The 13,287-nt window shown below is 43.5% G+C and overlaps 1 protein-coding gene across 6 annotated transcripts in view; it reads right to left on the bottom strand.

Moving 5' to 3' along the window:
* Positions 1-500: 500 nt before the first annotated feature.
* The window catches only part of RAPH1 (Ras association (RalGDS/AF-6) and pleckstrin homology domains 1), an 84,266-nt gene continuing 71,479 nt past the window's right edge, over positions 501-13,287 (bottom strand). For all 6 annotated transcript variants that reach the window (XM_071747146.1, XM_071747149.1, XM_071747143.1 and 3 more), the window contains 5 exons: positions 12,782-12,892; positions 11,269-11,367; positions 10,580-10,700; positions 9,010-9,152; positions 501-2,889 (listed from right to left, as the gene is read on the bottom strand). In XM_071747146.1, coding sequence (XP_071603247.1) covers positions 910-2,889; positions 9,010-9,152; positions 10,580-10,700; positions 11,269-11,367; positions 12,782-12,892 — 2,454 coding nt within the window. In that variant the 3' untranslated portion in view covers positions 501-909. The remainder of the gene's footprint in view (positions 2,890-9,009; positions 9,153-10,579; positions 10,701-11,268; positions 11,368-12,781; positions 12,893-13,287) is intronic.

Here is a 13,287-nt window from a genome sequence, read left to right as displayed (position 1 = left end):
AATGACTGAATCTACTATAAAGTTGTAATGGAGAATGGATAATATATATCCTACTTATTGCATGGACAAATAACTTTGAAATAATTTGTTGCAGTGTATACTTTTAAACTTATTTGGAAGGGAGAGGGAGGCTCTTTATAGTATAAATATATTTCACTCCAGACCACTATATATAAAAATCCATTTTCTTCCTCAGAACACACTAATTTTCAGTAGTACTATGACCAGAATGTTTTGGTACGTTGTGTCTGTACTTTTTCAATCAGTGGACAATGTATAGTTACCAGCAGAACAACTCAGCTCTGCACCATTTACCCAGAACAAACTGTCGAGAGGTTTGTGTTGGTTGTTGGTTTTTTTTTTTGCATGTTTGATTCTTTTTCTTCCTTTCTTTAAAGTGCCCCCTACATCTTCACCTCTGTGGTAAGATTTGGCTAGTTATAGAATCCAATTCTAGAAAATATATTGACTGAAACAATAAATACGGTTCTACAAAAACATTCTGGTTAACTTCTATAATTGTGACAAAGTGTATCACAATATATTATATACCTACACTTATAATACATGCACAAACATGTCTCACATGGACAGACACTACAAAAATTGATCTCCCTCCCCTAAATGCAGAAAAAGTAAGAAAATGGGGTTTTGGTCCAATCTAAATGAAAGGCAAAACAAACTGAAAGGATAACTTAATGCCTCTCTACCCACCTTTCTGAATAAAATAATAACACCCGGAAGCCCCCAACTATTTTTGGCCCAGTCATGAAAGGGGGAGTGTCTTTACATTTAGCCTTAGCTACAAAGCTTGAGATCACCTCATTTTTATGGGAATATCATCCACATTCCCTCCAAGATCATGTAGCGGCACACAAGTCACAGGGAGCACCGGCCCAGGGGCCCCGGCTACCAGTCCTGTGACAGTTTGGTGTTCTGATCCCTTTTGGGAGGCGCAGGGGGCGGCCCCCTCCGTAACGTTGCATAGCCAGATATATGACTGCCACCAAAACTGCTCATCTTCTGCTGGTCAGCCAGGAGCTCTGGTGGAGGTGGAGGCAGGGCCATGTCGTCCATGGTGGCCGTGGGCTCTGTTCTGGATACCCGGGCGGAGGAGAGGGAGCCGTGCCGCGTGATGGATTTGCGCTGCAGTGTCCGGTTGAGGTCTGCCAGGAACCCTGGCTGAACGCTAAGGCTGGACTTGGGGGAAGTGGGCACTTGGGAGGCAGCTGAGCCCGGTGGCTCCGTGACCTCTGCCTGCGTCAGTCGGGTGCTGTCGTTCCGCTTGGGACGGGTGGGTGGTGGGGCTTTTTTCACTGACGGTTTTGACCATGCCTGAGGCTGGGGATTAACAACTGCAACTTTAGGAGAGGTGCTGCCTGAAAACACAGATGGGACCTCGATGGGTGGGAGAGGAAGTTCTATTTCAGGCGGTGGTGGTGGAAAGTCTGAATCAGACGGCGGTGAAGGGAATTCAACCACAGGTTCCTTCCCAGATGAACTCGGAGCAGGAGCCTTAAGTGGGATCCCTCCTTGAGGCAGGACGATGGGCAGGCTCACCCCAGAAAGGTTGAGCTTTCCTGGCTTTGGAGGGGCTGCAGGAGGTGATGACTCCTTGGAAGGAGACCCTGACGGCTCCGGTGGGTGTGCAAATTTGCTTACAAGGCGGTCGACTGAAGGTCTCTTGGAGTCATGGTACTCAGCAGAGCTGGTGGACTTGATGCTGGAGTTTCGCTGAGGTGTTGGAGGTGGTTTCTTCCCTCCAGGGCTTGACGTCTTGCTGGCCTTTTTGACTGGAGACCCTGATTTGTCAGGGGGGGAAGAACCTGCAGAGGAAGCTGGGGAAGGAGGTGGAGGAGGAAACACTAAGCTGCTCTCTGGTGGAGGAGGGGGGAAATCTGGAGAGGGAGCAGAAGTGGGCTGCCATTTGGGCTTTGCCTTCACTGCTGGAGGTGACTGTGGAGCCACACTCAGGGGGAGAGGCTTCAGAGGCTGGGGCTCATTGGGAGGTGGCAGAGGAGGAGGTGGGAACTGGCTAACTATCTGCTTCACTACCGATGGCACGGGGGACTGAGGGGACGGAGGAGGCTTTACAGAGAAACTCTGCTGCTTTGGGAATGTTGCGGGGGGAGCGGGGCCAGGAGGGGTTGGGGGCAGCGGAGGCACCTGGGGAGATGTGACGCTTGGTTGTTTCTTTATTGCGAGGGGCAAGGGAGCTGGCCCTGGGGGGGACACATGCATGGCCCCTGGCAACGCTGCCTTCCCACCAGGCTGTGGGGGAAGCACTGCCATGACAGGCTTTGGGGGTGCCTGGGGCGGTGGTGGGGCAGGCACGGGAGGAGGAGGTGGTGGCAGTGAGGAGGTGGCGGTGGCAGCGGCCTGGCTCACATTTGGTTGAACCTGGTGGATTTTGGGGGGTGGAGGCGGCGGCGTGAACTGCGGCACAGAGGGGGCACAAGGCGCTGGCTTGAGCTGCGCCATGGCTGAGCCCGGTGTGGGGGGAGGAGGCGGAGGGGGGGGAGGCGGCATGACCCCATTGGGGGGCATCGGGATCTGGGGCTTTCCCGAGGGAGGGGGGGGAGGGACAGCCTGCTGAGCAGCAGAAGCTTTGGGAAAATGCCCGCCATGCTGGGCAGCGTTCTGCAGCCTGGTGATGGTGCTATACTTGACAAAGATGGTAGCAGGTGAGCCCAGAGATGGGGCGGCATGGCTGGGGAGGGGAGGTGGAGGTGGAGGAGGGGGTGGTGGAGGTGGTGGAGGAGGGGGAGGAGGAGGGGGCAGCGGAGGGGATGGCTGGGAGGCTGTGTAGGGCGCAGCGGCCACTTTTGTCTGTGGGGACACAGGAGGTGCGACAGACATGAAGGGCCGACCTGCAGGCTCCATTCGGGCCTAGGGGGAAAGGATTTTTAGTGAAAGTGGAAAGGGAGAAAGAGAAAACGAGAGAGAGAGAGAGAGAGAGGGAGGGAAAGAGACAAAGAGATCATAAAGTCAGGGTCTAAATGTGCCTGTCATTAAAAATTAAATGGCATATTACACCATGCAGGAAGTATTAGCAAAACAGTGCCACAAGAGATAATTTCATATCCTGACAAGCCTGGACCATGCAGTCTGACCAGGAGAGGAGCCAGCAAGAATCAGTGAAACCTACTCCAAGCTAGGCTGAATGTCAGGATGAAAATACACCCATCTCATCACTTCTGTGGGTAAGCATCTTTATCCAGTGAGCTACTGGTTACTGGTTCTCCTCTGGGCAAGTATAGTGACCCTAACAAAGCACTGACCAGAGCACTAGAGGCCATGACAGGACATCAGAGAGAGCAAGAGACTATGGGGTTAGCACAGGCCTTACAAAATGCAGAAATCCTGAACTGCTCTAAAACATGTGAAGAGCAAGCTCTATGCAGGAATACCACCGAGATCCTTTCACTCCATATTCTCCGATATCCAAGACTGGCAAAGGTAAAAATCTGAGGAAAAAGAGGGAGCATTGAGGTTTCCTAGGAGCATTTGCCCAGAAGGAAATGTGTAGAGATCTGTAAAAGAAAGTTAGCTTGGGAAAGTAAAGCTACATGCAATTATTATGTTGAACAGAAAAAGAAAGAAAAGAGGGAAAAGTTGACTCTAAGGGCAGGAGCAATGGGAAATCAGCAGGCAGTGTTTTAGTCTACTCATTGGGTTTTGCTCAAGCAAAATTGTTTTTCTAAAACTGTGATGTTCCTGTTGAAAATGAAAAAGATAATGACATTACTCAAGTTTATAAACAACCCCCTAATACAAAGTGCTTTGGCTACAAGCCAAGTTGTGAATTCCCCAGGGCACAGCATAGAGACATGCATTAGAAATGCAACACCAACACTGGCTACCTATACTTCATTAGTAGATACTTTGCCTCAAGTTAGACCAGTTAAGCTCATTTGCATTCTATGAGCAGGTTTGCATATTTCTTTGTTCTAAACACAGGTGCACAAACTTTCTATATGTGCAGAAGAAACCAAAAGCATTAGAGTCAGAAACAACATTGATTTACAATACACATGGGCTGTACCTTTCTACCTGTCACATTAGGTCTGGAAGACAAGAGTATAACATCAGTTCTGGAGCTAAATCAAGGTGTTCACATGATCAAACAGGAGAGAAATCTTGATCTCTTGCAAGTGTTAGTCTATAAATTACCATTCTCCCAATCACACAGGTTAAATGAATTTTCAAGTAGTACTACCTGACATTAACTGTGCCCTGTATAAGGCACCACGGGTGTTCTTAACTTAGGTGTGCTGAGCTTCACTTTTGACACCTGAGATAGCAAAAGGCAAGAGGAAAAATAAAAGAAGCATAAAACAGAGGGAGACCAAGGCATAAGAGAAAAGCTATCCCTGAATGGCAAGACCTTGGAGAATTTTTGTCATTTGAAGCACACACAATGAGCACATATTTTGATGCCTGTTCGAGCACCCCATTTGAAAAACATGCTCAAATCTAAGAAGCAAAATGAGACATAATGAGATCTTCACTGCCCAACTGTGAAAAATGTGCAAGAATTTTCTTGGGGAAACAGCAATCTTTCAAAATATGAAGTGAACAGACTACCTGCATTTTGTGAAAGGTAGGGTTTTTAAATTTTTGAAACAAAGAGCAATCTTTCTCATATCCACTGAAGACAGTCATTTTCACAGTGAGCAAAATAAATACTCGGTACAGGGAAAGGAATATTGTGCATTTCAGGAGGGGGAGCCTCTTCCACCTCCACAGGATAAAATTAAATTTTCACAACCAGAAATATATGCAGTGATACCTTCTTTATTGAAGAACCTTGAAATAGATCCTTGTCCTTGTTTGGTCTTTTAATGATGTCCTTCTGTCTTCAAATTACGTACTGTATACTATCAATTAATTTGTAACCTGCACCTTCAGGACTATCTGGAACTCTCGCAAGTACTACAAAAATAATAGTATCTATTTTTTTTAATAACAACTGTGGGGCTTTTTGTTTGGCTACCATCTCTTTTCCTATGCCAGCTGCTTTTGGATTGGTTAGCAAGTTTCAGTTAAATATACTGAGATTGAGTGGTCTGTCATATTTTCAACTTCCAGAAACTGTTTTGAAGTTACTGGCACCTGGTAAATGAGTGAAAAGCAGGCAGAATTCACCATTTTTAACATAAGCAGTTAACCACTGGCCAAGCTCTACATCATTCTGCCTGCTTGCCAGCCTCAATGGCCTCTCCCTGCTGAGCCAAACTATGCTCTGTTCTGCCCTGTTCACTGTAGGGGATGAGACATGAGTTACAAGAAGGGAGAGAGCTGTTGCAGAAGGGGAAAGGACATTCTGGACAAGTCCCCATTCTATCACCTGCAGCAACCTGCCTGTACCAGCTCCTGAAGCCAGCTTTGTCACCAAAGCACTGTGGAGTAACTACAGCTAAAATAACTGGAGGCTAATCTCCCATGCATGCCTCACCAACACTGCAACTACCTCTTAATGTAAATTACAATTTTTGTCAACACTGTTGCTTCCTTTCTTGCCATACAGTTTAACATTTTCCACTGCCAGCCTGGATTTATTAGTTATTTAAGTAACTTGCACCAGATCTGAACAGGATGAAAAACGAACATAGTTCCCTTGAGGTAAATTTGTCACCAATTTACTCAGATTTTCTTTTAACATGGCTTTGAATTATAATTTTACGCACTTCATTTAATTTGGATTAATTGGAAGTTTTAGTGGAAATCCATTCACCTGTGTTAAGCATAAGGAAGAGAAATAAGCCTTTTCTTGGATTTGAGCATAGGAAAGGAATTCCAATTGATGAAATCTTGAAACATGGATGGCTCTGAACAGGGAGCAGTCTGAACATTTTATTTTTAAAATGGCTTTAACCAGATAACATAAAAATTTGTGAGATTCATTTAAATGAGCAATTGCCAGAAGCATTCAGATTTGCTAAGAACAGTAACCTCATTGCAGTAAACTTAGAACTTTTCTCTGAAAGCTCACAGGGAGTGTAGGAACAAGATTTTTACGTTAAAACCAAAACTTTAGGAAACAAAAAATTATAGTTCTCATAGCAGTACTCTTCCACCTCTGTCATATACCTGCTAGGCAGACTCAAGTGCTATGTCTTTTGCATTTATCCCACTCCTGCAGAAATCATGCAGCCTGTACACATACACAAGCCATCTGCTGATGAACATGCACCAGGTGATGCACTCATGCAACAGAAAAATTTGGATCATAATTTAACAAGCTACATTCCTGGGCCAAGTGCTCCATTTGTATTAGAATCAGACAATTTCCAAGCTAGCAGGCACAGTTTTTGTAACTGCAGAAAGGTTACAAATCCTGAGTGCATCCGTGTGAGTTTCACATTGTGCCAGATGTGCTTTCTGATTTGAGAGTGAGATGTTGTGTCTTATCTTTAGTTATTTACCTGATGCACCAATGCCTGGTGCAGTGTGACCTGAAGTTTTAAAACTAACTGTAGCTTGAACATGTGGTCTGGGGAAGATTCAAAACTGACACAAATGAAGATAGCTTCTCATAGCATCCTGACAAAGTAATTCCACATGTAACTGCTGCAGTTAATACTGTCATCACAGCTGTTAAGGAACCTGGAAATTCTTTTGAATCTGACAAAAAAACAGCTTAAGTGGCAATTCTGCTGTGTTAGTAATACAGGCGTAGGTTCAGTAGGTTAAAATATTTTGTAACTCTCTTACAGCAACAAAAGATACTAAATCTGCCTCAGTCCACAACTGCTGTCAAGTTTAGTACTTTGGCTTTGACCATAGTACTGGATAACCTCTTAAATACATACAGAATCACCGAATCATCTGGGTTGGAAAGGACCTCTGAGATCATCAAGTCCAACCCTTAATCCACTGCCACTGTGGTTACCAGACCATGGCACTGAGTACCAGAGAGTCAGTCTCTTCTTAAAAAACTCCAGGGATGGAGAATCCACCACCTCCCTAGACAGCCCATTCCATTGCCTGATCACCTTCTCTACAAAGAATTTTTTCCTAATATCCAACCTAAACCTCCCTTGACAGAGCTTAATCTATGTCCTCGTCTTACTGATAGCTGACTGGGAGAAGAGACCGACCCCCACCTGGTTACAACTTCCTTTCAAGGAGTTGTAGAATCACAGAAAGTTAAGGGTTGGAAGGGACCTCCGAAGATCCTCTAGTCCAACCAGTACTGACTCTTGAGGGACTCCACTAGAAACAGACTTCCAACTGAGCTCCATCCCACTGACTACAACTCTCTGGCTTCTGTTCTTCGACCAACTCCTGATCCACCTCTCTACCCCATCAGCCAGGCCACACTTCTTCAGTTTAGCTCCAAGGATGCTGTGGGAGATGGTGTCTGAAATCAAGATAAACTTTGTCTGCTGCCCTGCCATCATCCATCCACCTGGTTATATCCTCATAGAAGGCTCTCAGGTTGGTCAGACATGACTCCCCCTTAGTAAAGCCATGTTGACTGCTCCTGATAAGCCTCTTCTCCTTGATATGCCTGGAGACAGCACCAAGAATAAAGTGTTCCATCACCTTTCCAGGGTTGGAGGTGAAGCTGACTGATCTGTAGTTACCCAGATCCTCTTTCTTGCCTTTCTTGAAGACTGGAACGACACTTGCTTCCCTCCAGTCCTCAGGCACCTCTCCTGCTCCCCACAACTTACCAAAGATGATGGAGAGCAGCCTAGCAATGACATTTGCCAGTTCCCTCAGCACCCATGGGTGCATCCCATCAGGACCCATGGATTTATGGATGTCCAGCCTCATTAACTGATCCTTAACCCAGTCCTCACCAACCAAGGCAAACTCATCCCTTACCCTGACTTCCTCAGTGGCCTTAGGGGCCTGGAGCTCCTGAGAACATCCTCCAGCAATACATACAGAGGTAAAGAAGGCATTCAGCAGTTCTGCCTTCTTTGTATCCTCTGTCACCAGGACAGCCACCTCATTCAGCAGTGCCTACATTGCCTCTAGTGTTAGTTTTATCTGCTATAGCTTTAGCTTTCTTGTTGCCTCTCTGCATTCTCAGGCAACAGTCTTATATTCCACCCAAGTGGTCAGCCCTTCCTTCCACAATCTATAGATTGCCCTCTTCCCTTTGAGTTTACCTAGCAGTTCCCTGTTCAGCCACACTGGTCTCCTAGTTCCCTTCCTTGATTTCCTTCCCATTGGGATGCATCAGTACTGAGCTCAGAAGAAGTGGTCCTTGAATATTAACCAACTATCCTGGGCCCCCCAACCCTCCAGTACCCTGTCCCATGGAATTTCCCCCAGCAATTTAAAGAGGGCAAAGTTGGCCTTTCTGAAGTTCCGGGTTCTGATTCTACTCAGAATCCTGTTTCTACCACATAAGATCCTGAATTCCACCATCTCATGGTCACTGAACTGAAGGTTGCCCCTGACCTTCACTGCTTCAACCAGGCTCTCCTTGCTGGTTAGGACAAGATCCAGCAATGCTCCACTCCTAGGTGCTTCCTCCACCAATTGCATCAAGAAGTTATCATCAATGCACCAAAGGAACCTCCTGGACTGTGACTTATATACCTGACTTCAGGAGTATATAATATTCACATCTTTACAATGGCAAGATGTGGCTATTTAACTGGAGAAAGACCTCAGTGAAAGAATTTAATTCAACTTCTTAACAGCTGATCTTTTTATTTTGTCTTTATTCAACATTAGTTAATATGATTCTATGGGAAGGGCTGTATCATGCCTTCAAAGAACAGAGGGCTGCTATACACACAAATAAAAGCAAGAACAGAAGGTTCCAGGGCTCAATCCCTCAAAGAAGTGATTTTTGAAAAAAACAATTATATGGTAGTGTACACAGAAAACATCTTAGAATGGCTTAGGTTGGAAGGCACCTTAAAGATCATCAAATATAGAGCAAAAAGAGAAGAAATCCCACTCAAGACAGAGGTGGAAGAGGTATCACTGCCTTGTAAACTTTGTTGGGCGTTGGTTTTCAAACTAAAGTCTTCTTGTTACCTTGCTGGATTCCTCCAGTTGAGTGCCTCGCTTCCAGGCCTCAGAGAACATGGAGCTGACAATACTTTGGGAACGGACGTGTCCAGCTGGCTGGGTGTCAGAAACTCCACTGTCAGATTGATTAGAATGATTTGATTGAGATTCTGTTTAGAAGAAATTGAAGAAACAGTTAGCATATTTTTCTGAATGTAAGAGTAAAGTCAGCGTGCTCATAATGCAATTGTGTGTGACATTTATTGGTCAGACTTGTTAAACACGTTATCCCACCAAAGGACACTGCTACCCCTAACTACTGCATGATCTCTACCTCACATCCAGGCTGCCCATTTTGTGCAGTGCATCCAGTCTGTTCTCTCCAGCACTCCTTCTCAACACAGCCTTAGAAACCAACACTGGCTATAGACTGAGGACAAGCAACCAATGCTAGCTGAGGCAGTAGTCTGCTTCTGACTGCTCCATTCCTCAAGGAACAAAAGGAATGATGTGCATCCTGCAACTAGGGAACACACAGGTCCACAGAGGATCTTGAAAAAGCTGCAGCAGCCCCTGACAGACCAATTTATCCAGCCTGGCACCTGCTTTTTGTGTAGTCCCAAGCTGACCTAGGGAAAAGGTGCACCTAGGCACAGGCTGGACTGCAGCTCTGGCAGAACATGCACGGCCGGTGAGCTGTGGCTCAGCTTCCCCACAAAAAGACAGTTGATCAGAAAAACACTTGGCTTAGATGGAGAAATGGTCATTAACCAAGAATTTATTGGTACACCTGGCAAGCTGCACTACACTTGAAAAAACATGGTACCTTCCAAGTTAGACTGAACTTGCTTAGCTCATTCATTCTCATGGGCTACTCTCTGACCCATCACAATTCAGCAGCATTACTTCCTCACCTGTATCTGTAATGGACAAAAATAACTTTACAGAAGAGCCTTTTTTTCAAGAATGAAACTTGCCCCTAAGGCTTCAAAATAACCTGTCAAAGCACCAGTCAGCTTTGCACAGTGAAATGAGACTATATAAAGCATTCCTTGATTTTTAAACTTACGTGCTACAAAATAACTAGTCCCAGCCCTGCTAAGAGGATATTACTGCAGGCATACACAGTTTGACAGAGGGAGAGAAGAAGTATTTTCAAAATTTGTCTCTAAAAAGATTGTTTGGATCTTTGCCTTTTACAATTTTAAAAATTTTCAGTCAATAAAATTCTTTAAGTGCTGCACACACAAGTTTCTATGCATCATTGAAATGTATCCGACTCCTTTTTTCAAATAGGCGAAGACGGGGGCTCAGGAATTTGAAAGGAAGTTTCCCCTCCTCAGTATGTGAAAAACATTCTTTGGAGGTGAGTAAGATAGTACTGTATGTTCCAAATACATACACCACTGCAAGTCACATAATGAAATTAGATTTTTTATATATTACACAGCATGTCTAGTTTCTGTTTTAGACTAAACATAGCAATAAAGACTTCGAAGAAACAGTCCATTTCCTGCAATAGTCTCTCTTGAGGTCTCCAGACAGTGGATGATAAAAAAGGCAATTAAATCCATTACGAGACAGACCACATTATTACCTGGCAAACTAGATGAGCTGGAGCCTGACTTGATACTGGAGCTAGACAAGGAAGTCCAGTCATATGCTGATTCTGTTCTCTTCAGTGCTTCCTGATAGTTCATGTATAGTTGCTTCCCATACTAAGCAAAATGACAAACACATGACAAACACTGTACAGGTTTTGTAATCTTTTCAGACTGTTGAGTCCCACCTCTGGCTACTTTTTTTCCCCCCAAACAGAAACAACAGGTTCTGAATTAATGAGCTCAGGAAACTAATTTTTTGATTTTTTTGCTGAAGGCAAAACAGCTAACTTAGGCCAGAAGAGACAGCATCAAGCAAGAAATGGGCAAATGAATAAACTCAGCCAATCTGCAGATCTTAAAAAACAATTCTAGCTTTGAATTTCTCTTTTCCCATAAGCATTCTTTTTAAAATCTGTAAGGGCAATGCCTAAAATCAAGCCATGATATCAGTTAGAACTTCATCGTGTGACAGAGGTGCAGCAGAAACAGGAAGAAAGGACCAATTACTGAATTATCATATCATGCTAGGGAAGTATGAATGTACCATTGTACATCTCACATTCAGAATAGCTGAACAGAGGGAAGTTAGCTTTATCATGTATTTTGCTAAGTAACTGTAAATAGTTTCAGACAGACAGTGACAACTCATGACAACAGTGAAAGAGTGCCTAGAGGGCATTACCTTAGCAATGCGGATGCCATTGATCCATTGGTGCAGAGTTCTTACATCATCACAGCAAAGATACTTGATATACTGGGATTTTTTCTGAATCTGAGGATGCTGCAGAGAAATTGTTAATCCCTATCAACATTTTAAGAACTAGGAAGGCAAGGAAAACCACTTATACATTTAAGTCTATACAGACAAACTTAATACTGCAACCTCTTCATTAGTAGTCTGTACTTGCACCCACTTGAAAATGTTTGAGAGTATTTCAGCAGGTGGCAGCAGGGAATCCTTCACACACAACCTGGCAGTGTTCAGCGTGCACTGCTTTCAGGTTTGCAACACTTAAGAAAGTGTGAGTCTCTCAGTATTTTAGTGCTGTTACCTCTACCTCCCAACAGAATGTGCCTGTAAAGCTCTTCAGAAGTCTTAATATTCTCAAGACAAAGTCAGTGGCTTGTAAAAAACCTTTCCTAAGCACAAGCAAGAGACTGCAAAAGTATAGAGTGGTCTCCTTTCACTGCTCTATAGACTAATTCACCTCCTGAGAGAGACAACTAATACAAATTGTGTTATGGTTTAGAAAATAATGAACAATTAAATGGATTGGGACTCTTCAGTCTGGAAGAAAGACAATTCAGAGCAATATGAAAATGTTTACAAGGTAATGAGGAGCATGGAGAATATGCAGCAACTGTACACTAATTGTTCATTTCCTATACAAGAACTAGTGAAAAACAGAATGGAAAGGAACTGATGGTTCAGAACAAGTGAAAAAGCATACAAGGTGTATGCAACAGCTGCAGCATCCTAAACTTTTATCCCCCCCAGCAGGGCATACTCAAAGACTAAGAATGCACCTAGGGCAAGATTAATTCTTTGGCTCCATAAATTTCTGAAGACTGAAAAAATATTCTGCTGCAGTATTTCTGGGAGACTGTCCAGTACTTCTAATTTTTCCCTACACAGTTATAAAGAACGGCCAGTGTCGGAAAAATCTACAGTGCTAGGTTAATTCAGTAAATCCATTCTTCTGATGCAATCTGTTATCTTTTTTCTCTCCTCAGCATGCAATCTATACAGATGCTCTGGCAGGTGGAGGAAATCTGTCACCTTGATGGGGAAGAAACTGATTCACAACCATTTCTTCCTTCTGCACTAATACCCACATCGTATTTTCTCATTTTTAAACTGTACTTCTGTCAAGGAGGGTCAGTATGAGTCCCCAGAAAATGTACCTACAACACAGCTTTCTCATTGTCACTGGTAATTTAGATTTCTCACATGCAGAATAAAGATAATTTAGAGATTCACCATAAAAACTGACAGGCATAGCTTTCCAATTGTTATACTGCTTTAGGAATTGTTCTCTAAATTACAATCTCTCCCAAGATTAATATAGTGTTAATCAGCTCTTGATTATAATTAAGAAATGTAGTTACGATAATGGACTAATAGCCTGAAAATGTTTCAAGCTCTTTAATTGATCTTTTTAGTATGAGAATTTCCCAAACAATTAACAAGGTACCTTTAGCACTAAACAATAGTCTGTGGGTGCTTTGTATTTGTTCCGATAGTCCTGTCCATAGTAAACATTGACATGATCGAGCTGCAGAAAGCACACGAGATCCCGGGAGACCTATTAAATACAAAAATAATAATTTACAAAGTATTTCTAAGAAAACCACATGCACTGACAAAATCAGTCTAGTGTTAAGATCGAATACTGATTATTAGTTAAGGTCAAACCATAGTTTCAATCTGATTCAAACACCACAAATATAAGAAGGAGATACAACCATGCACACACTTTTGCATCAGATGTTCACTTGGAACCATGATATACTTTTACAAATTCAGTCTGGCTTTTTGAGATTTGTCTGAATTTTGCCTTTTGATGACATTTTACACCAAACTAATAATATTTATTCACAGATGGTATCAGGAGAAAGTAAATAGGATTGATTGATCAGGGACCTTTGGTTACATTTCATCTTGGTAAAAATCAAAGTGTCCAAATTCCAGTGTGACTGT

This window comes from Heliangelus exortis, chromosome 6, assembly GCF_036169615.1.
Source record: "Heliangelus exortis chromosome 6, bHelExo1.hap1, whole genome shotgun sequence".
Taxonomy (NCBI): Eukaryota; Metazoa; Chordata; class Aves; order Apodiformes; family Trochilidae; genus Heliangelus; species Heliangelus exortis.
This window is presented reverse-complemented; position numbering and strand designations above follow the sequence as displayed.